Source organism: Pituophis catenifer, unplaced genomic scaffold, assembly GCF_029215685.1.
Source record: "Pituophis catenifer annectens isolate HBS135680 unplaced genomic scaffold, rPitCat1.0.hap2 SCAF_9, whole genome shotgun sequence".
Lineage (NCBI taxonomy): Eukaryota > Metazoa > Chordata > Lepidosauria > Squamata > Colubridae > Pituophis > Pituophis catenifer.
The window spans coordinates 19,629,801-19,656,568 of record NW_027256889.1 but is presented as its reverse complement, the minus strand read 5'-3'; the positions used below and the strand labels follow the sequence as shown (position 1 = coordinate 19,656,568).

The 26,768-nt window shown below is 42.6% G+C and overlaps 2 protein-coding genes across 2 annotated transcripts; both read right to left on the bottom strand.

The window, feature by feature from the left end:
* Positions 1-204: 204 nt before the first annotated feature.
* On the bottom strand, positions 205-5,251 carry LOC139321259 (interferon alpha-inducible protein 27-like protein 2A). Its single transcript, XM_070949922.1, has 5 exons — positions 5,146-5,251; positions 4,871-4,897; positions 4,202-4,231; positions 2,799-2,960; positions 205-418 (listed from the first exon to the last, which is right to left on the bottom strand). Exons 1-5 carry the CDS (start codon positions 5,234-5,236, stop codon positions 345-347), a joined length of 384 nt encoding a protein of 127 aa, XP_070806023.1. The 5' UTR covers positions 5,237-5,251; the 3' UTR covers positions 205-344.
* A 15,528-nt stretch (positions 5,252-20,779) lies between these two features.
* LOC139321058 (fatty acid-binding protein, liver) lies at positions 20,780-25,367 on the bottom strand. Its single transcript, XM_070949669.1, has 4 exons — positions 25,236-25,367; positions 24,757-24,929; positions 21,649-21,738; positions 20,780-20,907 (listed from the first exon to the last, which is right to left on the bottom strand). Exons 1-4 carry the CDS (start codon positions 25,300-25,302, stop codon positions 20,857-20,859), a joined length of 381 nt encoding a protein of 126 aa, XP_070805770.1. The 5' UTR covers positions 25,303-25,367; the 3' UTR covers positions 20,780-20,856.
* Positions 25,368-26,768: the final 1,401 nt, after the last annotated feature.

Here is a 26,768-nt window from a genome sequence, read left to right as displayed (position 1 = left end):
TTTTTTTAACCTTTTTAAAGTATTTTTTACTACCGTATTTTTTACTACCGTTTTTATCACTACCGATTCGCCTGAACTGGAGCGAACCGGTAGCATTTAACCCCTGCCTACAATTCCAAAAAACATCCCCACTCTTAACCATAGTTGAGTGTCAAATGCTTCTTTATTTAAGTGCTAGGAGCTTTATGTATGTATAATCAGCCAACAGAAAAGAAGAGACTTATTTGGATTATGATTGACATAAATCAATTATTGATTAGTAGCAAATAAGCTTCTTAGTTCGTAGATATGTATTTAAGTGCTGTTCTTCTCAATGATATCGTGAATTCCTTTCCAGATATTTCTTACACCAGGAGCCCCACCACTACACCAGTGGCTGTTATCACAGCTTTGGTAGCGACCGAAAGGCCTGCCATCCCTAGGGTGAAAAACAAAAATGTAACATAATTAGGAAGATGAAAAACAAATTATCAAATGTTCTACAAGTGTCTGAAAATAATGGGATGTCTTGGAGACTTAAAAGTTAGATCTTATGCAAATTGAGCTAGCGAAAAGCTACACATATATACAGAAGTACTGTAAATGTGTAAATAGTACAATTATACATTGGTCTTGTTTATTGTCCGCTTAAGTACTCATGTAAATGCACTGAGGAAATTATTGGTTGCTATAGATCTGCAAACCTATGCCACACGTGCTGGAAGTGGCACACAGAGCCATCTCTCCGGGCATGCAAGCCACTACTCTTCCGGGTTCCAGCATGCTGGCCAGCTGATCTTCATGGGCGGGAGTGCCGGAAACCGGAAGAGCAGCTGCCCAGTGCGCACGCACACACACGCCAGGAAGATGATTTTCCAGTTTCTGTTGTGCACATGTGCGCCGGCCACCTGGTCTTCCAGTTTCTGGCATGCATGCACGCGTGAAGATCAGACGGAAACCAGAAGATCATCTTCCCAGTGCGCTACGTTTCTGGTTTCTGGCGTGTGCATGTGCACCAGCTAGCTGCTCTTCCGGTTTCCGGCACATGTGCGCTCCCATTTCAGCACTTGGTGCTGAAAAGGTTCACCAACACTGCTATAGATTTTGAGATTTAGAAATATACACACCAGGGGTGGTTTCTATTTATCTTCGCTCACGCGCACGCTCTTCTGCGCATGATGTCGGGGTCGGTGGGGGGACCCTCCCTCTGGTTTTACTACCGGTCCTATAGAACCGGTCTGAACCGGGGCAACCCACCACTGATACACACGCATATGCAATACACTAAGTGCTTTATTTTCAAGGCGCTCTGAAACGTCACATTCAGCAGAATAAATGCAGTTTAATTTAGTATTGCTTAATTATTGTTATGTATTTTTTTCAAAGGTTTGGCACTGATATCTTGGTTCTAGATAGCTGTTTGACTATCATTCAGTCTTGGGCTGTGTAAAGTTCATTCTCTTTGCTCTCAAATTCTCAATCTGGCCCACAGTGATTGACATCCACTGTTGGAGGATGGATTGAGTAAGATCTGTCGAAACTCACTTTAACAATGCTCTTGCTTAGCAGCCAAAATTTTTGGGCTCAATTGTTATCTTAAGTTGAGAACTATCTCTGCCTTCCTCTGCATGACATCCTTGCCTAGTAAACTCCTTCCCTTTTCTGGGAATTTCTCCTTTGTGGCACCAAAATAACCAAGATGATATAAGGTCTCCTGCTGGAGCAGAGGGTTGGACTAAATGACCTCCGAGGACCCTTCAGCTGTGCTATTTCAAAGCATCCTCTGAAGCTGCGTCTAGTGCCAGCGTCTGTGGTCCTTCCTTCCTCTCTCTTTTCTCTCCCTCCTCCCTCCCTCTATCCATCCATCCATCCATCCATCCATCCATCCATCCATCCATCCATATCTCATTCACTTTCCCTTCCCTCTTTCTCCCTTCCCTTCCCTTCCTCCCTCCTCCCTCCCTCTTTCTCTTTCTTTCTTTCTTTCTTTCTTTCTTTCTTTCTTTCTTTCTTTCTTTCTTTCTTTCTTTCTTTCTTTTTTCTTTCTTGTCTGCCTTCTCTCTCTCTCCCCCCCCTTCCCTTTGGATGAAACCGGTGTATTTACTGCCCCCCCACCCCTGCTCTTTCCTTCCCGTTCGTTATCAGGAAGGCACGATCAGATACAGGGGAGCTTCCACCCCTCCCCTTCCTTCTCCTAACAAGCACCTTAGACCGTTTGGCTGCAGCACCTCCCCCAACCCCCCAACCCCACTCCTGCAATCGATCGCACCGTGGCTTTTGGCTGCCAGCATTGGCAGCTAGCCGATTGGCCAGCAGCTAACTGATCCAGGTGGCCAAAAGCCCGGGGTGAACAGTGTGGTGTCAAATGGGCAGGGCAAAGCACGTGGAATGGAGGGGCTGTGGCCCATTGGCCAGGGCGAACAGTTAGGGGCATGTCAGCCAAGGGGAAAAGTTAGCGGTGAATGCCTGGAGGTGGAACCTTGGTGGAGAAGCAGACACAGCCAAGGGTAGGAGCTGAAAAGTTCTATTCTGCCTGCAACACTCTGCCAGTGAAAACGGGAGGGTGGCCCTCCCGAGTTCTATTTTCATTGGCAGAGGGTTGCAGGAGGCTGTGGCAGCTGAAAATGGAGCTCAGGAACCCATTTTTGCTGGCAGAAGCACCGGGGCCCAGTTCTTCACTGTTTCCAGGCTGGCTCCATGGGCCAGATCTAAGTACCCTGCGGGCCAGATCCAGCCCCTGGGCCTTGAGTTTGACACCCCTGGATTAGCCATTACAGGTTTTGTTACAAGAGAGCAAAAAACTGAAAAGAGATACTGACCAGCTGATTGCCCGAGGGCAACGAGACTTCCAGCGGCCACGCCACCACCGTTGGCTATAGCTGCGGCTGACATCATCTTCGCTGCCAGTGATCCGGCAGCAATGCCGGCAGCCGTGAACCCCACGGCACTCAGTACCAGCGGAGCCCCGATGACGGCAGCTCCTGAAAAGCATGCTGTTAGTTACTGCTGCACAGACATAACCTAGATCTGAAGTAAATTTGTATCACTTCCATAACTTCGATAACCATTTGTCTGAAGTGGTGTAGGGATTCCTGCCTGGGCAGAGGGTTGGACTAGAAGACCTCCAAGGTCCCTTCCAACTCTGTTATTCTGTTCTGTTCTATTCTGTTCTATTCTATTCTATTCTATTCTATTCTATTCTATTCTATTCTATTCTATTCTATTCTATTCTATTCTATTCTATTCTATTCTATTCTATTCTATTCTATCACTTGTTTATTTACTGCATTTTCTACCAATTTTTCCTCTCCATACCTTATTTCTCACCAGAGTCATTCAATCAGCTACACAGTTAAAGTGAATGTATGTCTCCTTAAAGCAATCCAGCGTTTTAACCAATAAATTGGCTTTCTAAATTATTTCACCTGCCTGCATATCCCTTAAGGCAGGAGTGGGTTCTACTTACCTTTACTACCGGTTCGCAATGGGAGCTTCTGCGCATGTGCAGATTGTCAATTATGACATCTGGGCAAGTGGGCGGAGCCTCTCACCACTTTTACTACTGGTTCTAAAGAACCGGACAGAACTGGGAGCAACCCACCACTGCCTTAAGGCCTACTCTAAACATAAATAGCTACAACCTAACCCAGTAGTGGCTTTACTCATGGAAGGCCGCAAACTAATCTTTCAACAAAAAAGTTGTTTCTCAGTGTTGAACATTAATGACACATTGATCACAATGAACATTAATGACACGTTGAATCACGCTGCATAGAATTTTACACATTTTACCCAACTCCATTTGGGTAAAATGGAACCGATACAGGCAGTCCTCGACTTACAACCATTTGTTAGTGACTGAAGTTAAAATGGAAAAAGTGACATGACCATTTTTCACACTTTTATAACGGTTGCAACTATTGCCCATCCTGGATACAGATTGAAGACTGCACTTATCACTGAAGCTTCCAACCTTCCTATGGATCTTGAAATCATTTTGGTTAAAACAAAAGGTACTTGGGCATTATAGGTTCTTGGTGTATTTGTGCTTCTTAAAAGCTAGGGAAAAAAGGAAGGACATTCTCAAGTTCCATCAGCACTAGAAAGAGTCCCAAAATCTAGAGTTCTATTTCCCCCCAAACTAAACATTTTGTTTGCCCTGGGAACTCCTCTAATGCAAAATTCTCCCACCAATATAACAGTCCATGGAGAAACAACTTACCAAGTCCAATGGTAGCTCCTGTTAGAAACCCTAAGGAAATAGATATGTGTCAGTCAGATTTTTGACATATATACTAAGCTTCAAGAAAAGACTTGTATTGCCAGGGGAAGTCATGTTTAACACTTCCCAATGGAAAGATTGAATTTTTGGGAAACCACTTCTGGACTTTGTGCTTGAGGTAGAAAAAAATGAAACTTTGATTAATAGGTTAATAGAATTTTATAGGTTAATAGAATTCTATTAATAGATTAATAGAAATGGCTAGTTTATATTACTATGTAAAAGTAAAAGGTTGAAGTTTGATATTATTATCTTATTCTACTACATCAAAGGGAGTCGGAAGTCAACACCTTTTCTTTCTCTTTTTCCCACATTTTCCACTTCCTCTTTTCCTCCATAGTTGGGCTATGATGATGTGTAAGCAGTTGCCATTCTCACTCTCTCTACCTACCTACCTCCCCCCTCTCTCTCACACATGCATATTTCTCACACTCAAACACCCCTTCCAAGGATGCCTCTAATGTGAAGTGTTAATAATTGTATTTCTCTCTTTTACATGGCCAAGTGAACCCAGCTGTTGTAACTGTATCAAAAAAAGTTGGCAACATGTTTATGACTAGAAAGTTAATTCATTAATTAAAAATTAAATTCATTGCTCTTATTTCTCACCCATCGTTGCTGTTGATGCACCTGCAAGTAAAAAGTAGAAACTCTGGTAAGAAAATACATTCTACAGCCAACATCTTCTGACTGCTGACCCAATGCCTTGCAGTCCATCCAACCATTATCCCCAGAACTGAAGTTTCCAATCAGTACTGTTTAGTAGGCAGCCCAGGTACCAAATCTGAACATATTTTCCCCAAGCTAACCGAGAACTACTGATTTCCCGCACTATGCTCAAAAAGTTCTGTAACCCAAAAAGAAATGACTAAAATTCAAACTACCTGGTACCTTGTAAGTCAGTAGAGGAAACAAAACCAGGTTATTCTTACTAAATGAAGCTGGTGCTCCTCTTAAAGGACTTACCAAAACCATTGGCTTAAAAAAAATTCCACAGTGGGCGCGGCTAATGACATATCCAATAGCATTGCTGATAGTTCTACTTTAGTTTCCATGATATACCTTCCAGCTATTAAATATTGACCCAGTCCCCAGTATCTTATTTTTAGGTTTCGGTTTCCCAAGCATTATTTTAATTTCAATTTCCCAGCAGAAGAAAAGAAACAAGGACCTCCCTGTGGGTTGATGACAACGCATGAGGCCCTTGCCAGCATTGCAATAATATTCACATCCTGACAATTTGCTGAGGGACGGTAATCTTCATCTGTCATGGGGGCTGCTTGGTTTATGTAATGCTGAACTGCAAGGTTCAGATAACAAGCAGGAAAGAAACAAACCAGGTTTTTAGGCTTGTTACTGTTTGCAAACTTTTTCTACCGTGTTTCCCAGAAAATAAGACCCTGTCTTATTTTTTTTGAACCCTGAAATAAGTGCTTGGCTTTATTGCCATGCGCTCAAAAGCCCGATCAGGCTTATTCTCAGGGGATGTCTTATTTTGGGGGAAACAGGGTAGATGTTCATATAGCAACTGGGTGAAGCTTGCAATAAACAGAAACCTTATGTAAAATGCCAATCATGCGGGCATAATTCAGAAGGACATGTATAGTGATATATGGATAATTGTTCAACAACCAGCAATGCCGCACCACTAGCTGCCAAACAACCACACTTGAGCCCAAAATTTATGTTGCTAAGTGAAACATTTGTCTAGTGAGTTTTGCCCCACTTTACAACATTTCTTGCCACAGTTGTTAAGCGAATCATTGCAGTTGTTAAGTTGGTAACATTGTTAAGTGAATCTGGCTTCCCCATTGACTTTGCTTATCAGAAGGTCCCAAAAGCTGATCACATGCCCTGGGACAATGCAACGGTCATAAATACAAATCAGTTGCCAAGCGTCTAATTTCAATTAGCATCTGTCCTAATACAAAGTGACATGGGTATTTATGTACTAGACCAGAGGAAAAGAAAAATGTTATTTCTCTTGTCATCCAGACCATTGTCAGAGGATCAACATTGCAGGGAAATTGTACATTGTTTGCTATTGGATGAACATCGTGGTCTACAGCAGGATTTCTCAACCCTAACAACCAAAAGATGTGTGGACTTCAACTCCCAGAATCCCCCAATTGTCGTTGAGGAAATAAATCAATGTACCGTAAACCTTTATCTCTATTAAGATCTACTTTAACAAATGAGCCTCTGAAGCAGTTCACAAGAAATGTTTTTTATTTATATAATAATAAAACAATATCTATTCAAATACTAAATAGTATTTCATTACTTTGCTTAAATATGGCTCAGGGATTCTGGGAACTGAAGTCCACACATCTAAAAAGGTGCCAAGATTGGAAACACTGGCCTAGAGGGTGGAGGGGTTGGATGTCATGTAGCGGCTACCAGACACAAATAGCATCTGAGTTTCAGTTGCAGGCTGAATTTCATCTGAATAGTGGCGGAAGATAAGCTGATATTTTGGGGAAAAATTTCACAGCCTTTTTCCGGAAAACAAGGACCTTTGAACCACTGTCCTTAAGGAGTAGATACAAGTAGAGACTAGATCTCAAGCAGAAGTGGGTTTCAGCAGGTTCTGACCAGTTCTGGAGAACCGGTAGCGGAAATTTTGAGTAGTTCGGAGAACTGGTAGTAAAAATTCTGATTGGCCCTACCCCCATTTTACAGTATCCTTACCCTGCCACGCCCACCAAGCCACGCCAATCAAGCCATGCCAGGCCCACCAAGCCACACCCACAGAACTGGTAGTAAAAATTTTTGAAACTCACCACTGATCTCAAGTATACTCAAGTACACAAAATGGCTGCCCTGACGGGGCTGATTCTCTCTCTGCATTTATTTATTTATTTATTTATTTATTTATTTATTTATTTATTTATTTATTTATTTATTTATTTATTTATTTATTTATGCAATTTATATGCCGCCCTATCTCACAACGGTAAAATGCATAGTTCCTTATTAAAACAATATAAAATTAAAACCCAATTTAAAACAGTTTAAAATTCATTAAAAAACCCCCATTAGTCCAGGCTATGGAACACCCAGGTCTTCAACTCGCGGCGGAACGAGCGAAGGTCAGGGGCCATCCGGAGCTCCAAAGGAAGTTGGTTCCAGAGAGTGGGTGCGCCCACAGAGAAAGCTCTCCCCCTGGGAGGTCGCCAGCTGACACTGTCTGGCCGACGGCACCCTGAGGAGGCCCTGTCTGTGGGAACGCACCGGGCGATTGGGGATTGTCACTGGTTGCAGGGGGTACGACAGATATCCCGGGTCTAGGCCATGAAGGGCTTTATAGGTGATAACCAGCACCTTGAACCTCACCCGAAGGGCAACTGGTAACCAATGCAAGCCGCGCAGGAGGGGTGTAACATGGGAGTGTCGGGACGCTCCCATCACAACCCGCGTGGCCGCATTCTGCACCAGCTGAAGCCTTCGAGTGGTTTTCAAGGGCAGCCCTAGGTAGAGAGCATTGCAGTAGTCAAGACGAGAGGTGACCAGCGCATGAGTAATGGTGCGTAGGGCATCTTGGTCCAAGTAAGGGTGCAACTGTCGCACAAGGTGAACCTGGGCAAATGCCCCCCTGGTCATGATCATCACATGGTCTTCCAGAGACAACCGTGAATCCAGGAGGACACCCAAGTTGTGGGCCCTATCCAAAGGGGGTAACACCTCACCCCCGATGGTCAACTCTGCCCAGTCAGAGTCCAGACCGTCCCGAATCCAAGCAATCTTATCCAGCAGATGCTGTCTAAACTCCTTGGCATGTCCCTGCAAAGAATCATTCCCCACCCTCCAATTTAGGAGAGAGCGGGACACTCTGAACAGGGCGGCCAGGTGATTATCTGTGGACGCAATGAGGGCAGAGAAGTATGCCCGCTTCGCTGCTTCCATCGCCACCAGATAGAATCGTGTGAACGATCCCAACTGCGAACGGTAGGATTCGGAACAGCTGGCTCTCCAACCGCTCTCTAGGCCTCTCCTATGGCGCTTCATCTCCCGGAGCTCCTCCGTGAACCAAGGATTCAACCGGGATCTGCGTCAAGTCAGAGGCTGCAAAGGCATGACACGGTCGAGTGCCCCGGAGGCCGCCTTTTCCCAGGCATCCACCAGAGCCTCGACCGGGGTGTGGGAGAGGGAGAGAGGTATTGTCCCAAGCTCGGTCTGGAACCTGTCCGGGTCCATCAGGCTGTTGCTGCCTTGGGAGGGGTGGGGATGGGGGGTAGGAATCTGTCTTTCTCACACACACCATCTTTTCCTTCAGAACAGGATGAGAGGCAGGAAAATCCTCCCCCCATTTTGAATCCGTTTGCAAAAAGCGCCCCATTCAGAGCCTTCTAGAATATGCTGAAGGCTCAGAATGGGGCATTTTTTGCAAACGGCTTCAAAATGGGGGGGGGGATTTTCCTGCCTCTCACCTTGTTCTGAAGCTCAGCACAGACTGTGAAAGGATAAGAGGCAAAATCCCCCCTCCCTATTTTCAAGCCATTTGCAAAAACGCCCTATTCCAAGCCTTCAATGTGAATATGCAGGTGCCCCTTCCCGTTGTCATCTATTTTTATATCCATCCTTACATTGGTTAATTATGTAATACAATTGTTTAATACAAATTCAACATTTTAATATAAATCAATTAGTTATATAACTTTTTTTGTATATGAATCAATATGAACATGAATATTCCAATTATTTCCATGCAATCCAATTTCTTACAAATCAATTAATTATATTTACCAATAATAATAAACCAAATAATTTTCCCCATATATTCCTCCAAACCACAACTTAACCATTTCTGCTTTCAATACAATATACAATTAATAGTATCTCAATTATTACAATTCCCTAGTTAAATAGAGCTTTCCCCTTATGTTACTCATTTCTACATCTTAAATTCTCCCAATAACCCTGGGATGCTGGGAGATTCTTAATCTGTGTCCTGAACGAAAAGAGGAATGGACCTGAACCTCATCCCTCAGGTGATAGAGAAAGGAGAAGAATGCTGGGGCTTTTCTGACAAACGCCACCTGAAAAGGAAGTCACCGGGATATGCTTATTCAACAGTAGGCTCAAGTGAAGATATGTTTGTTCCAGAAGGACTCTCAAGGTCTGGCTAAGAAGGTGAAGCGGCAATTATGCCATCAAAGTTCCACCTTCTTGCCTTTTTTAAACATAACCTTGCAGGTACACCTGGCTAGTTTTGTGGCCAATAATTTCTGGACCATCTGCAGTGCAAAGGGAAAGGAGAAGATGGACATGCATGTGAGGACAACATTTCCCAAATGGCGCAATTTACGTATTTACATGTTGTAGGGAAACAATAATATAGAATATAAAATACTGATATACTAGATTTAGTAAAAGCTTGTTATTCTGTAATCATTAGGTTCCTGTAACATATATATTGTGCTTTTGTATTATATATATTATTCCTTTCTATTTGTATCTCCTGTTACAAACATATTGTCATTAGGCCTCTGAAATGTATCTGGTATTTGTCAAACGTATGTCCCTGCCATTTGACCTGCTCATATCAATCTCTTTCTGTGCCACCTAAAAACATGGTACGTATCTGTTGGAACTCCAGCCATCAACAAAGGGGTAATTTACATCTCAATCCTAATTTATGCCTGATCTGGATAAGATCTGGTCTTCAGGAGCCAGGGGCTAAGTGGCCAATTAAGTAAACAAAGATAAGACTAATTGGAAGTTTAGATTCCTTTGCAGGGCAACAAAGAATACACAAACATAAATTAAGGGGCCAGAATTGGGGATCTAACTGATGCTTTAAAGGTATAAAACGTGGTTACATCTTCTCTGAAGATGTGAACCCTCCCATATACATATCTCTTTGTATGTGTTTGGAATGGTTTTACCCAGCCTTTTGTCTTTGATCAAAGATTAAATGTTGATTCTTATTCAAGCCTCCGTTTAAGTCTTTCTTTTTGGTTCACTGAGAGCTTAAGCGTATAGCCGGACTTTACAATGTGATGCTGCAATGCAGACAGGGGTGGGCTGCTGGGGGTTCGCAGGGATTCGGGAGAACCTCCAACTAAGATTCTGTGCAGTTTGGAGAACCCAAATCCCACTCCTGGCTGGCCAAACCCACCCCACCCCTCCCCTCCCAGGAGTCCCCACACAGCCTGTTTGGATGCAGGTAAGTGCAGGGCGCGCGTGGAGGCTCAGGGAGGGCGAAAAACGGGCCTACCGGAAATTTGGGAAGGCAAGAAACAGGCCCGTTTCTGGCCTACAGAGGGCCTCCAGAGCCTGGGGAGGCCGTTTTCGCCCTCCTGGAGGCTTGAGGAAAGCCTCCGGAGCCCGGGGGGGGGGGGCAAAAACGCTCCCCCCCGCCATGGTGCAGGAGACCAACTAGGCCACGCCCACCATGGCCACGCCCACCCAGCAACTGGGCAGAGAACCCCTTGATAACATTTTTGAAGCCCATCCCTGAATGCAGGTACCTAATGGTGGCATTTGTATGATGATCTCACAGCATGTGGATGGTCCTTTTTGTGCCATTGTGGTTTGCTACCTCTCAACTACACTTCCGGTTCTGAGGCTGGTGGCCATATCAATCATTTAAACATGTAAATAAATAGATTATTTAATAAGACAATAAATACATAAATAAATAAATATACCTTTACTACTTTTTATTCTGTATTGTTTCAAAATAAAATAAAATATAATAATAATAATAATAATAATAATAATAATAATAATAATAATAATAATAAATATATTGCCACAGCTTTTTTCTACTTTTTCTTCAATATTGTATCAAAATGAATAAAAGGACATGCTTGGTTGTTCTAAAATCTGTTGTTTTTGAATAAAAGTTGAAACATGAACTTATATGGACAGTGGTTTTTTTTTTTAATGTCTCATGTACAAAAGCACCTACAAAAAAAATAATAAAGTCTGTCAAATATTTGCAAGCCATTGGCACATATATCATACAGACATTAGTGGAGGCAGGAAGTGCCCCCACCCCTATGTGGAGAGGAGGGGCTTACACTGAGTATAAAACCCCCTCTAACCTTTCCACCTAGCTCTCTTTTACGTTTGTTCTCCAGGAGACATGATCTTTGATAGGGGTAGTCACACACGCTGTGTGCCCCCTATCCTAATGGATATTAAGACAGCCTTTGTATATAGTTAATATGTTTTGTTATATGAATAAATACATTTATCACATTTATTCATGCATCTGCCTTTGGACTCTTCTATGCTCCTGGGTGTTTTCTACGATCCCAATTTCCACAGAATGGTAGCAGAGGGAATGGTAGCAGAACTCCATTCCAGGAGCTGTTGAAAAGGCGAGATGCCCTCCAAAATAACCTGTGAGAGAAGCTCCCCTGTTGTGACCAGAGGCCTTCAACGGAGGAGAACTTCACAGCAGCCCCAGACTGAATCAACGATGGAAAACATTGAAGGGGGTTTCCATCCTGCTACACCCTGGCAGCCAGAGGCCACCCAGATGCAGCAAGAGATCCCAGGGGCCGAGCCAAGCGATGCTGGAGAAGGCTTCTTCAGCACTGACGAAGAGGGGGCAGAAGGACCAGATGAAAGCCTGGACAGGCAAGTGGCTGAGATGTCAGAAGAGGAGTGCAGAGCAGCGCTCGCCTGCCTCCTGAAGACAAGGGCAGCAGCCAGAGAGAGGCCTGAGGAGGCAGCACCAGAGATGCCTGCCATCCCGGTAAGGACTCCCCTGCCTGATCTCTCCAAGATGGCGCCTGCCGCCAGAGAGACTGCCCCCCCACCCAGTTTCCCGCCAAACAAAATGGCCGCCAGGCCACTTCCGGAGGCAACTTCCTCCAAGATGGCTGCTCCCCTGGGCACTTTGCCAGAACCACGAGCCAGGCCCTCCCCAGCCCCACAGCCCAGGCCTACAACGCCAGCCAGTCAGTTCAGCCTTCCAGCGGCCCAGAGGACCACTCCGAGCCCACAAGGCCCTTGCCAGGCCCCGCCTGCCATGGCAAACATCAAAGAGGCCATAGAGGCCCTGGTCGCTGCCCTGCAACTAATGGAGCAACCACCCACTGGCCCCCCCGAGGCCCCAGACCCAGCTGCCCACTCAAGGAGGGCCCCAAACCCAACCTCCCACCCCCGGAGGAACCCAGATGGACCTGCAGCCTCCCACCCCCCACTGCAGAGGTGCTCACCATTCACTGAATGCTCCAGGGAGGCCCAGGCTGAGGCCTCCGCACCTTTCCGGCCCTGCTGGGATGATCCGGAGCTGCAATCCTGCTCCTCTGATGGAGAAGAGGAGATCCAGAGACATTTCCAGGCCTACCCAGCCCATGGACCTCATCTGATGGGCCTCCAGTCTCCAGAAAGATCTCCAGGCCTTCTTCCCACTCCTCCAAGGCTTCCCCACCACATCGATGATGTCCGGCCCTATTCTGAGGCTCCAGCCAGACCTGACTTCAGAGCTCAGAGAGGGAGATCGGAGCTCCAACAAGAAAAGGCTTTGGAGCATGCTCCATTTCCTGCACGTGCCCAGTTGCTTCAAACTACAGAAGGACTACAAAAAGGAGCCAGACCTAAGCAATCGATCCCAGGCTTAGGGATCCCAATGCCATTCACAACAGGATCTCTTCAGCCATTTGAACAACTCCCCATGCAGTTTAATGGCAATAATTTTGTAACTTTGCCAAATAATTTTGAAAAATTACATTTAAGTGGTCAGAATTTTAAAAAATGGTGTAAAGAGATTCAGATAATTCTCTTAAGAGAAAATACTCTGGACATGATCAAAAGACCACCCCCTTTACCTTGGAGCCCTGAAATTGAGTTCCTGCATAAAAGAGCTTACACAACTCTGTTAAGTTCTATAGACACAGCTCTGTATGCCAGTCTTTCAGATGGCCTCACAGCTCAGGAAGTTTGGACTGCCCTATATAATTTGTTCCATAGTGACAATATGGCTGCAACCAGCAGATTGTCAAGAATTTTCCACAACTATAAACTCAAACCTGGTGTCAAAATGGGGGAACATTTGGCAACGCTTAAAGCCATGAGGGATGAGCTTATACAGAGGGGGGAGCCTGTTTCTGAATCCACTTTAATTAGTGTGATGTTGAACTCCCTAGACAAATCCTGGAGTCCCTTTATTATTTCTCTAGAAGGGGTTTCTAGGGAACAAAGAAATATAGAATACTTTTCTGGCCGCTTTATTGAGGAAGATTTAAGACGCAGAGATGAGGAACAACAAGAAATGAAGGAGGCATATCACAGGCCTAGGCCTCAGAGGAGGCGCCAGGACACAAGTGAAAGGATTAATACCCTTCCCACCTGCTTTGACTGTGGCATACAAGGTCACTTTAAAAGGGAGTGCCCTCGCTCTAGGGCCAACACGGCTGGACTTAAGCACAGTAAAAATAAAAGAGGCCGTGGAAGAGGGGGAGGTGGTCATAAAGGATACCAATACTGTAGTGTCACTAGTGACAATCACACCTCCCAGGTAAAGGATGCTGAGGGGCTGTGGCTTCTTGATTCAGGTGCATCAACGCATATAGCCAACACGAAGCAACGATTTAAGGTTTTACACCCACTCAAGTCCTCAGTAAAAGTTGCCACTGGGGACAAGGCAGAGGTAACTGGGGAAGGCGTGATCAATGTGCCTGGTATAGGAGATGTCACAGGGGCACTGTATGTTCCCTCAATCAAGAACAACCTTTTAAGCATCTTAAAATTGACTGAGGATAAAAATGTAAAACTGGTTTTTGAGAAGGGTGGAGGTTATGTTTCCGAAAATGGGAGTGTTGTTGGCGATATTGTAAAAATCAACAATTTGCCTTATTTTTCCCCAAAAGCACAGGTCAAAAGGCACAAGAAACCTAACAAGAGGGCTCAGGGAGCTAACGCCCAGATAGAGCAGAAAGCTTCTATGCCAGCCCCCAGGTTGTCGAAACTCAAGGACCCTGGACCTAAAACCAATGAAGCTTTTAAACCAGCTCCTAGGACATCCAAAGCCATTAAGGCTGAGCCCATTAAGGTCACAACTCCTCAGCCAATCCTGAGGAACTCTAAGGTGACCTTTAATCCAGTGCCTACTCTCATTACTGAACAGACCAAAGCTTGTAATGGTAAGATACATAAGGTTGACAAAGTATGCATGGGTAAACCTTTACATTTGGATTGTGCTCATATATTACACCGCAGGCTCGGCCATGCCAGCTTCCCGGTTATTAAGAAAATGCAAGATTTTTCTGATGGGCTTAAGATAAAGAATTGTAATACCTATTTGGAATGTGCCATCTGTAAGGCAGCAAAATCTAAAACTGCTGCTATACCTAAGGTCTCTTCCCGTCGCGCAAGGTACCCTTATCAGCTGGTACACATGGATTTGGTTGGTCCTTTTAGACCCTCCCTTGGTAGGGGGCGTTATTTTTTAACAGTAGTAGATGATTACTCTCGTTATGGCCATGTATTTATTTTAAAGGACAAAACTGAAGTCTTTACCAACTTCAAATATCTTTACAACCAGATCCAAACGCAACACAAGGTGTGCATCGCTCAGGTGCAGAGTGATAGGGGGACTGAGTTTACATCCAAGATTTTTGAAAAGTGGATGAAGGAGAGAGGTATCCTCCATTTTAAATCATCCCCTCGAACTCCATCCGAGAATGGTATTTCAGAAAGGAGAAATGGAGTGCTGCAGAATGTCATGAACTGCCTACTTGCAGATGCTGACATGAGCCAAGTTTTTTTGGGCAGAAGCGGTCAAAATGGCTAATTATCTAGTCAACAGGACGTGGAGTAGTGCCATTAACCAAACCCCATACTTCCTGGTCCATGGAAGGAAACCTAGTCTCTCACACTTGAGAATTTTTGGTTCCTATGCCTGGGTCCATATTCCCAAGCACCTCAGAAGAAAGGGGGGCAAGGCATCAAGGAGGCTCAGATTTATAGGTTATGCAACCGGCAGCAAGGCCTCTAGGTTTGTAGACAAAAATAACCTTGTCATTGTCTCTAGATCAGCTTCCTTTGAGGAGGGGTCAAATTGGTCAAAAATTCATTCCAATGAACCCGGTTATTCCCCTATTAGAAGCGACACTGAACAAGCAGCACCACCTGAAGAGGATGAACCAACAAACTCCAAGCAACTGACCAGCGAAGATCCAGATGGTGATGAATCCCTACCTGACTCTGACGATTCAGACAAGGAATCCCTGGGTGACTTCACACCTCCTGCCTCACCTAAACGACCATATCTTCGCAGCGCCTGGGACAGAGGCCCGCCCCATTTTGATTGGAAAGATACTTCCGGCAGCTCCAATTCTGACACTGATGCTCCGGATGACAATGATGATGGTGAGTGGCAATTTCCCAGACGGTCAAAACGCTCCAATAAAGGGGTGCCACCCAAAAGGTTGGACATTGGCTGTGTTGCCTCGGTCAACAGCGTTACCATGGCCCCTAAAACGTACTCAGATGTCCTCCAACTTCCCGAGGAAGAACAGCGCAGGTGGAGGGTGGCAATGGAGCGGGAAATGGACAGTCTCAAAAAATTGAAAGTCTTCATCTCCATGGAAGTCCCCAAAAAGAGGAAAGCAATTGGCACCCGTTGGGTCTACAAGGTCAAGCCAATGCCCAACAACAAACTCCTCTATAAGGCCCGGCTGGTAGCACAAGGCTACGCACAGCGCTACTTGCAGGACTTTGATGAAACATACTCCCCCACCGTGAGAGCGGAAAGTGTGAGGGCTGCTTTGGTCACCGCAGCAGCACATGGGGAACACATTTTTCAATTTGATGTGCAAACTGCTTATTTACACGCACATCTAAAACAAGAAATTTACGTCAGAGGTGCCCCCGGATTTCAACGGCAGGAAGGCCACACCTGGCTTCTGAAGAAAAGTTTGTACGGCCTCAAACAATCAGGCAGACTGTGGTACAAATGCCTGACTAAAACTCTCAAATCACTGGGTTTCCATCCATCTCCAGCTGATAAATGTACCTTCACAAGGGATACCAAAGGGGGGCTGGAGAAAGTCCTAGTGTATGTCGATGATCTTTTATATATAGGGCCTGACAAGGGGGGAAGTATTATATTTGCCAGGACCCTACAAAAAAAGTTCACTCTAAAGTCTTTAGGATATGTGGACAAGTACCTAGGCGTACAAATCATCACTACACCAAAAGGTTTTGCTCTCTCACAAAAGGAAAAGATAGAGGAACTCTTGGTGAAATGTAAAATGGAAGATAGCAAGCCAACGGCTATCCCAATGCAGACCGACTATTATGGATTGGCACACAAGGATAGCCCAGAGTTCCAAAATAATACTCTATTTAGGTCAGTGATTGGCTCATTACTATATATAAGTAACTGGAGCCGTCCAGATATTGCCCTGGCCGTAAACCTGCTATCTAGACAAGTGGAACATCCTACCCAGTTCCACTGGTTAGCCATTAAAAAGCTATTAAGATATCTCAAGACCACAGCAGATTACATGCTTCGCTTGGAACCTGAGAATAGAGACAAGGCCCAATTAAAATGCTTCGCAGATGCGGACTGGGCCGGAGATACCAAGACACGTAGGAGTACTTCAGGCTTCTTGGTACTATTAAATGAGGCCCCCATCCATTGGCATGTGGGGCAACAGAAATTTGTTTCGTGCTCCACCGCTGAGGCCGAATATGCATGCTTATCAGAGGCAGGGAACGATCTGATATGGTTTGATGCCTTAATTTCTAGCATCTGGACACCACCGACTTTGCCCATCCAAATTATAGAAGACAACACCGGGGCCATAGGCATTGCCAAAGCATATGCGGTGGGAAAAAGGTCCAGACATATCGATATCCGCTATCAAAATGTTAGGCAACTAGTAGAGATGGGATTTATATCTTTATCACATTGTCAGACCAAATATCAAACAGCTGATATTTTCACAAAACCTCTACCAGCAGATAGGCACAAAGATCTGTGTAAAAAGTTATGTCTCACAGGGTAAAATCTGTTGTGCATTGCATTTGTATGTTTGCATGCCATTGGCTCGCAAGGAGGGGAACTGTCAAATATTTGCAAGCCATTGGCACATATATCATACAGACATTAGTGGAGGCAGGAAGTGCCCCCACCCCTATGTGGAGAGGAGGGGCTTACACTGAGTATAAAACCCCCTCTAACCTTTCCACCTAGCTCTCTTTTACGTTTGTTCTCCAGGAGACATGATCTTTGATAGGGGTAGTCACACACGCTGTGTGCCCCCTATCCTAATGGATATTAAGACAGCCTTTGTATATAGTTAATATGTTTTGTTATATGAATAAATACATTTATCACATTTATTCATGCATCTGCCTTTGGACTCTTCTATGCTCCTGGGTGTTTTCTACGATCCTAATCTCCACAAAGTCCTTTTCCTTTTGGTTTAAATCTTCTTGCTCCTTCGGGTGAATGTGGCTGAGCCGCAGGAAATAGTCTGTGAGAGAAAAGTGAAGATAGGGGCCTTTGAAATTAAAATGACTTTTAATTAGTCAATGTAAAGCTTCTGTAGGCATGACAAAATATATTTCAACACAAGTTGCTGAGCACTTTGTAAGCCGCCCTGAGTCTTCGGAGAAGGGCGGCATATAAATCAAATTTAAAAAAAAAAGTATAGCTCTTTAAAATTGCAGCAGGCAAGAACTAGGAGAAAAACGAATATATCTTTGAATCAATGGCATTTGAAAAGGCGAGGAACTGCACTAGTTGATAAAACACAAGAATTTTATTTATTTAAGTATTTGCTTTCATTCTTACTTCTCCAGTGCCCTTCTTATATCAAACAAGTGTAGATGCTAAAAATCTTTGCTTTTGTTTCTTTCTCTTTTTAACAGAGTTGGAAGGGACCTTAGAGGTCTTCTAGCCCAACCCGGTTTAAACAGGAGACCCTATCCCATTTCAGTCAAATGGCTGTCCAATTTCTTCTTAAAACCCTCCAGTGATGGTGCACCCACAACTTCTGGAGGCAAGCTGTTCCACTGATTAATTGTCAGGAAATTTCTCCTTATTTCTAGGTTGGTTCTCTCCTTGATTGTCTTGGATTCATTAAAAAAAAGAAAAGAGAGAGAGAGACAGTCACCTGTATAGGTGGAGGTTACAATTTAGAAGAAATGGTGGTTGTTTTATAGCTAGTAAACCCCTTTCAATTGACCTCAACTCCTGATGCCTATATGAATACACCATGCAGTTTTCTTGCATGCTTGAGTGTAGAGAATAAGGAAGTTGACTTTATTGAAAATCTGCAAGAATTTACAGCGAAATCAACTTCCTTATTCTCTACACTCAGTTTCAAAACCCAAGCAAAAGGGTGGGGAACATTGTTAAATCCAGAACAACGAGATCATGTCTGCAAGGGACTCTGGCAGATACTTCCCTATTTCATTAAAGTGAAAGAAGCCACTTATGACTGTATGACTGTAACCTTGTTGCACCACGAAGAATGTTCTTTCTGCGCCAACTCAGGAAGCTCAAACTGCCCCAAAGAGCTGCTGATTCAGTTCTACAGAGAAATTATTGAGTCTGTCATCTGCACCTCCATAACTGTCTGGTTTGGCTCTGCAACCCAACAAGATAGACACAGACTTCAGAGGATCATTAGAACTGCAGAAAAAACAATGGCTACCAACCTGCCTTCCACCGAGGACCTGTTTACTGCATGAGTCAAACAGAGGGCTGTGAAAATATTTACAGACTGTATGACTGCAATTTTGTTGCTGCTATCCTTATGATTTATATTGATATTGTTTCCTGATTGCTTATTTGTACCCTATGACTATCATTAAGTGTTGTACCTTATGATTTTGATGAACGTATCTTTTCTTTTATGTATACTCAGAGCATATGCACCAAAGACAAATTCCTTGTGTATCCAATCACACTTGGCCAATAAAGAATTGTATTGTATTGTATTGTATTGTATTGTATTGTATTGTATTGTATTGTATTGTATTGTATTGTATTGTATTGTATTGGTATTTATTTATTTATTAGTTCAATTTATATGCCACCCTTCTCCGAAGACTCAGGGCGGCTTACAATGCACTTATAGCAATAGCCTTCATTCTTTTGTATATTCCTGCTTATTAAGGCTTAATAAGTGGTGTTTCTACAAAGTCAGCTTATTGCCCCCACAATCCGGGTCCTCAATTTACCTACCTCGGAAGAATGGAAGGCTGAGTCAACCTTGAGCCTGGTGAGATTTGAACTCACACTAATTGCAGGCTGCTGGCTGCTAAATGCTACATAACAGCACTTAGTCCATTGCACCACCAGGGTATTGGTATTGTATTGTATTGTATTGTATTGTATTGTATTGTATTGTATTGTATTGTATTGTATTGTATTGTATTGTATTGTATTGTATTGTATTGTATTGTATTGTATTGCATTGCATTGCATTGCATTGCATTGCATTGTAGTTCTACAGTACAGTTCTACAAAGACATAAACTGCGGAGTATGCACCAAGACAAATTCCTTATGTGTCCAATCACACTTCACCAATAAAAATTCTGTTCTATTCTGTTCTATTCTGTTCTGTTCTGTTCTGTTCTGTTCTGTTCTGTTCTGTTCTATTCTATTCTTCTATTTTAGTCTTCCTGATCTGGTCTGTCTGGGGAGGCGGGCTGACAGAGAATATCTAGCCATTTTTTCAATTGCCTTTGATTTTCCCATGATGATCACATGATGATCATGATGATTTTTCCACTTGTATTATGTATCTGTAACATCTAAGCCAGAGTTTCCTATCCATGGCAAATGTTAAGACCTGTGGACTTCAATTCCCATAATCCCTAAGCCAACGTGGCTAGCCGGGGAATTCTGGGAGTGAGAAGTCCACATGTCTCGAAGTTGCCATGGTTGAGAATCCGTGACCTAAGCTTTAACTTTATAGTTGGTGCTTCCAATGAACAGTCAGGTTAACTTCGTTCTTCCTGCAGGCCCAAGAGAGTGTTTACAGTGGTGAAATCCAATTTTTTTTACTACTGGTTCTGTGGGCATGGCTTAGTGGGCATGGTGTGGCTTGGTGGGTGTGGCAGGGGAAGAATACTGCAAAATCTCCATTCCCACCCCATTGCAGGGGAAGGATACTGCAAAATCCCCATTCCCTCCCCACTCTGGGGCCAACCAGAGGTGGTATTTGCTGATTTTCCGAACTACTCAAAATTTCTGCTATTGGTTCTCCAGAACCTGTCAGAATCTGCTGAATAGTACTCCTGCAGTTCTGAAGCTGTTGACCATATCAATAATTTAAACATGTAAATAAATAGATTTAATAAGATGATGAATATATGAATAAATACACCTTTACAGCTTTATACCTTTACTATTTTTTCTTTGTATTGTATTGTGTCAAAATGAATAAAATAAAATAATATAATAATAATAAATAAATATATTGCCCTTGCCTTTTTCTACTTTTTCTTCAATATTGTATCAAAATAAATAAAAGGACATGCTTGGTCATTCTAAAATCTGTTGTTTTTGAATAAAAGGAAACATGAACTGATATGGACAGTGTTTTTTTTTTAATGTCTCATGTACAAAAGCACCTACAAAAAAAATAATAAAGTCCTTTTCCTTTTGGTTTAAATCTTCTTGCTCCTTCGGGTGAATGTGGCTGAGCCGCAGGAAATAGTCTGTGAGAGAAAAGTGAAGATAGGGGCCTTTGAAATTAAAATGACTTTTAATTAGCGAATGTAAAGCTTCTGACAAAATGTATTTCAACACAAATATAGCTCTTTAAAATTGCAGCAGGCAAGAACTAGGAGAAAAATGAATATATCTTTGAATCAATGGCATTTGAAAAAGCGAGGAACTGCACTAGTTGATAAAACACAGGAATTTTAGTTATTTAAGAATTTACTTTCTTACTTCTGTAAGAATATTGCAAAATCTCCATTCCCTCCGAAATCCTTGGGGAAGGATATTGCAAAATCTCCATTCCCTCCCAAATCCTAGGGGAAGGAGACTGCAAAATCCCCATTCCCTCCCAAATCCTGGGGGAAGGATATTGCAAAATCTCCATTCCCACCCCATTCTGGGGCCAGGCATAGGTGGTATTTGCCGGTTCTCCGAACTACTCAAAATTTCCGCTACCGGTTCTCCAGAACCTGTCAGAATCTACTGGGTTTCACCCCTGGAGAGTTACCATTGTTCTCCAGCACATTTCAGCCTAGCGTGTGGTAAAAATCTAATCTCGGCTTGTATATTATGCAGACTGAGAAAACTGGGTTAATTGAGGAAACAGGGGTTCCATATTCTCTAGGTCTGTATCAGCCAATCACAGCCATTTATTTGAATCAACTTCTTATCCTATCTTCCTGGGGGAAATTAATTTTTTATTCTTCCTGTCTATTAAGCTATGAACTTTGACTTACCTCCACCATTTCATTGCCTATAATTTGTTGCTCGTGGGTGAATTTGTCTGACTTGGCTATTAATTTTCCATCCATGAGATTTACCATGCACTGTAAAACAATGAAACCGTTACTGAACATGGATCAAACAGCAAGAAACATGTAGATGGCTGACAACAATTAGGTCCAAGCCACTAGAAAATGTAAACATAATGTTAGAAAAAGATCAATGTTGGGGGGGGGGAAGAAAACAGTGCTGCAGTTACAACCTTGAGTTAATAAATTGCAGAGATATTTTGCCGTAGATTTCAGTAGCAAAGGTTTCCTGCAGTCATCCCGAAAGTACTTTTATCAAAAGGCAACTGAACTTTCTTTATTTTTTTCCATTGAAAATGTTTTGCTTCACATCCAAGAAGTTTCTTCAGTTCTAACTCAGATGAGAAACAAAATATTTTCAAAGGAAAAAAGCAGAAAAGTCCAGGCATCTTTTGCAAAAAGCACCTTTAGGCCAACCATGACCTGGATGATTGACAATCTCCATAGATGTTTTTTATAGTCTGTCCAGAAAATTATAGAAAAAAACTAAGAAAAAACTCTCCCTTTTAAATTTTTTAAATTGTTTAATCTGTTTTATAATTGGGTGTTTTAAATTTGTTTCGGCCAAAATATTTAATAATTTTAATGGGTTTTAATGTTTGTATTATTTGTATTTTTATCTGGCTGTTCACCACCCTGAGTCCCCCAGGAGTAGGGCGGTATATAAATTTGATTAAATAAATAAATAAAAATAAATAAGATGGGGAGTACCAGGATTGGCATCTCCATAACTAGCCTTAAGATTTTCAAATCAAGAAGACCTTTATTTATCTATCTATCATCTATCTATCTATCTATCTATCTATCTATCTATCTATCTATCTATCTATCTATCTATCTATCCATCCTTCCATCCATCCATCCATCCATCCATCCATCCATCCATCCATCCATCTATCCATTCATTGAAAGCAACATTCTACATTTAGGGAAGAAAAACAAAATGCACAAGTACCATATATGTGGTACCTTTCTCAATAGTAGTAACTGGTCTCCAAACTGCTGAAACCCACCTCTGATGTAAATGCACCTTGTTCACCATTTAGCTTCTGAACTGTCTCCAGGCACCACCCCATTTTCCAGACTGCCTTAGTCCAGATTTTTAGCTGCCCTTCCCCCCCCCTTTAGCATAAACAGGGATTAATTCTAGCCTAGGACCAACATTTGTGAATTCTGACAGAATGCTTATTAGCCATTTAGTTTTGAGTGCCTTTTCTCAGGAAGGTTTCTATTTGGCACCAAATTGGACCAAGAAAATCTATGCTCAATAGTAACTGTGAGAAGGATCTTGGAGTCCTAGTGGACAACCATTTAGGTATGAGCCAGCAGTGTACAGCAGCTGCCAAAAAAGCCAACACAGTTCTGGGCTGCATAAACAGAGGGATAGAATCAAGATCACGTGAAGTGTTAATACCACTTTATAATGCCTTGGTAAGGCCACAATACTGCATCCAATTTTGGTCATCACGATGTAAAAAAAAAGATGTTGAAACTCTAGAAAGAGTGCAGAGATGAGCAATAAAGATGATTAGGGGACTAGAGGCTAAAACATATAAGGAACGGTTGCTGGAATTGGGTATGTCTAGTTTAATGAAAAGAAGGACTAGGGGTGAGAGGACTATTATTTGAGGGTCTGCCACAAGGAAGAGGGAATCAAACTATTCTCCAAAGCACCTGAGGGCAGGACAAAAAGCAATGGATGGAATCTAATCAAGAAGAGAAGCAACCTAGAACTAAGGAGAAATTTCCGGACAGTTAGAACAATTGATCACTGGAACAACTTGCCTCCAGAAGTTGTGAATGCTCCAACACTGGAAGTTTTTAAGATGTTGGATAATCATTTGTATGAAATGGTTCCTGACTAAGCAGGGGGTTGGATTAGAAGACCTCCAAGATCCCTTCCAACTGTTATTCTATTCTATAGTTTTCTTGGCAATTATATAATGTGATTTGCCAAAGCCTTCTTCCAAGATGATAATGATCTTGAATACTATTGATTTCTTAGTCTAACCTACTGCCATCTTCATCAATGACTTGGACGAGGGGATAGATGGGGAACTCATCAAATTTGCAGATGACACCAAGCTGGCAGGAATAGCCAACACTCCAGAAGATAGTCTCAAGATACAGAAGGATCTTGACAGACTTTAATATTGGCTGCTATCTAACAAAATGAAATTCAACAGTGAAAAAAGCAAGGTTCTACATTTAGGCAAGAAAAACAAAATGCACAGGTACCGTATATGTGGTACCTTGCTCAATAGTAGTAACTGTGAGAGGGATCTTGGAGTCCTAGTGGACAACCATTTAAATATGAGCTTGCAGTGTGCAGCAGCTGACAAAAAAGCCAACACAGTTCTGGGCTGCATAAACAGAGGGATAGAATCAAGATCACGTGAAGTGTTAATACCACTTTATAATGCCATGGTAAGGCCACACTTGGAATACCGCATTCAGTTTTGGTTGCCATGATGTAAAAAAGATGTGGAGACTCTAGAAAGAGTGCAGAGAAGAGCAACAAAGATGATTAGGGGACTGGAGGCTAAAACATATGAAGAACGGTTGCAGGAACTGGCTATGTCTAGTTTAATGAAAAGAAGGACTAGAGGACACATGATAGCAGTGTTGCAATATCTCAGGGGCTGCCACAAAGAAAAGGGAGTCAAACTCTTCTCCAAAGCACCTGAGGGTAGGACAAGAAGCAATGGGTGGAAACTAATCAAGGAGAGAAGCAACTTAGAACTAAGGAGAAATTTCCTGACAGTGAGAACAATTAATCAGTGGAACAACTTGCCTCCAGAAGTTGTGAATGCTCCAACACTGGAAATTTTTAAGAAGATGTTGGATAACCATGTGCCTGAAGTGGTGTAGAGTTTCCTCCCTGGGCAGGGGGGTTGGATTAGAAGACCTCCAAGGTCCCTTCCAACTCTGTTATTCTATTCTAACTTTTCATATTTTTGAACTGCCCATCTCTCTCAGAGAAGGACTCTGGGCAGTATACAATAAAATGTCAGATAATTGAGTATGACTCACCTTGACTTTTTTCCCATCCATTGCGGTCATTTCTGCTTCTTTTCCCAACACGAACGTGTTCGTAACAGATTTGTTGGGGGTTTTCGAGGTGATCACAAAAGTATTCCCGGTCTGATGGATTTCCGTTATGGGCTTGATGTCTTTGGCAACTTTAATGATATCATCTGATAGTGCTGAGGAAGATGGGAGAGAAAAGGATAGAACCCAGAATTCTCCAGCTAGCCAAGTTCACACATCTTAAAATTGTCACTATCTAGCTACAGGTAAGGACCATTCCTTCTTCCTTGAGTTTGAGTAACTGCTTCTGTAGGACTACCCTAAATAACTGTCTTGCTCCTCATTGTAGGTTGCTTAGCTTCCCAGTTGTCCTCTTATCCAGAGGATGCTATGCTCAAAGTGGAATCAGGTCTCCAGTAAAAACCTCAGATTCTGCTTTAGAGATCCTGTTCGTTTTGGGGGGGAAAATGCCTGTAGCTTACCAATTGCTTTTAGGAAGTCTTCATACTTCTCTTGGGTGTAGACTTGCCAGGTACCATCAAACGCCATGTTGGCAACGTTGCTGGATGCTTCCTATTGGGAAAGGCCAGTGAGGCATCTCCAATGGCAATGGCTGCCTTTATACAGGAGGGAATCCTTTACCCTGCCCAAATCTGAGCTGTGCACTTTCGAGCCATCAATCATTAATCTTCCATTTGTACTTTGTGAGAATAACCTCTCGTTCATCATGCCAGAAAAAGCCTTGGCTGACTCCATAGAAGAATATTATTTGCTAAATTCCATGGCCAAGATCAGGGAATCATCCGTAAGAAAAACCCCCTTCTTATTTCTACTTCTAAATTTTATTTATTTATTTTGTTAAAAATTGATCTTTATTAATTATTTACAGATTAAAAAAAACATATACTGTAATTATCAAACAGATATGAGTTATATATGTATATGGGTACACAACACAACACAACACATAAAGACAACCACAAATAAAGACTAACCGGGGGTCTTAATGATCCCCCCAGATACCTATTCATAGTTACATCCTGGTAAATCTTTTTGTTTCCTTTTACTTCTAAATTTTATATTTGAAAACCACATCAGTCTATTTTTATTTCTGATTGAGGTTTTCTCATAGTTCTCTCCCTGAAAATACAGCTCTTTGGCTTGCTAATCTTTTGAATTAATTAATTAATGGTTAGTCACTTTGGCTAAATCTTGTAGAATCACATTTATAAGGATTTGTTACTATCAAGGGTTGATCTAATTCGGAGTATAAAGCATGTCAACTGGTGGAATCTGTATGTATGTATTTATTTATTTATTATATTTCTATACCGCCTTTCTCCCGTAGGACTCAAGGCAATAGATACACAAATATCATAAAATTGCTAATTAAAATTATTATTATAACATAGTTTGGCCCAATTAAATAGAACCTAAAATTAGATAACATTTTAAAAACATTCACATGTTCATATGTTTAGCCCCGCTTGTTGCCAGTGTGGCTGAAGAATTCTGGGAGTTGAAGTCCACAAGTCTTAAAATTGCCAAGGTTGGACATCTTTGCTTTAGGATAACTGGCTCCATCAAAGAGTTGTCTAGAACATGAGTCCCCAACCCCTGTGAAACCACACCCCCTCTGGTCCTCAGAAAAACCTCTCCATGGAATCAATCTCTGGTTTAGGACACAAAGCTTTATCTTCCAACAGAAGAACAAATCAGGCAGAAGATCTCCTTCATCCATCCTAGGAATGATCATCCAGCAGGCCCAAGGAGCATTAAAACTCTTGTTCAGTTGTACCTTTGTGGAAACCATACCAAACTGGTACAGTATTCCTTTGGTACTTGAAGAGTATTTGAAGAGACCACCAGAAAATCCAAGGGCTGTACTGTATTGAATTTCACTGGTGTAAAATGAGGAAAATAAATCACAAAGAATAGCAGTGCAACAGTTTCATTTCGTTGCCACGTGTTCATTTCGAACCCACGTGGGTTCAATTCACAGGAGTCCTTCATTC

What these genes read in the sequence shown, in the direction of transcription:
- LOC139321259 (XM_070949922.1), bottom strand. Translation starts at nt 5,236, where the DNA reads ATGGTTTTGGTAAGTCCTTTAAGAGGAGCACCAGCTTCATTTAGTAAG. An exon ending in ACTGACTTACAAGGTACCAG is followed by an intron (nt 4,898 to 5,145) that starts GTAGTTTGAATT and finishes TCTACTTTTTAC; the next exon opens with TTGCAGGTGCATCAACAGCA. An exon ending in TGCATCAACAGCAACGATGG is followed by an intron (nt 4,232 to 4,870) that starts GTGAGAAATAAG and finishes CTATTTCCTTAG; the next exon opens with GGTTTCTAACAGGAGCTACC.
- LOC139321058 (XM_070949669.1), bottom strand. Translation starts at nt 25,302, where the DNA reads ATGGCGTTTGATGGTACCTGGCAAGTCTACACCCAAGAGAAGTATGAA. An exon ending in AGACTTCCTAAAAGCAATTG is followed by an intron (nt 24,930 to 25,235) that starts GTAAGCTACAGG and finishes CATCTTCCTCAG; the next exon opens with CACTATCAGATGATATCATT. An exon ending in TAGGCAATGAAATGGTGGAG is followed by an intron (nt 20,908 to 21,648) that starts GTAAGTCAAAGT and finishes TTTCTCTCACAG; the next exon opens with ACTATTTCCTGCGGCTCAGC.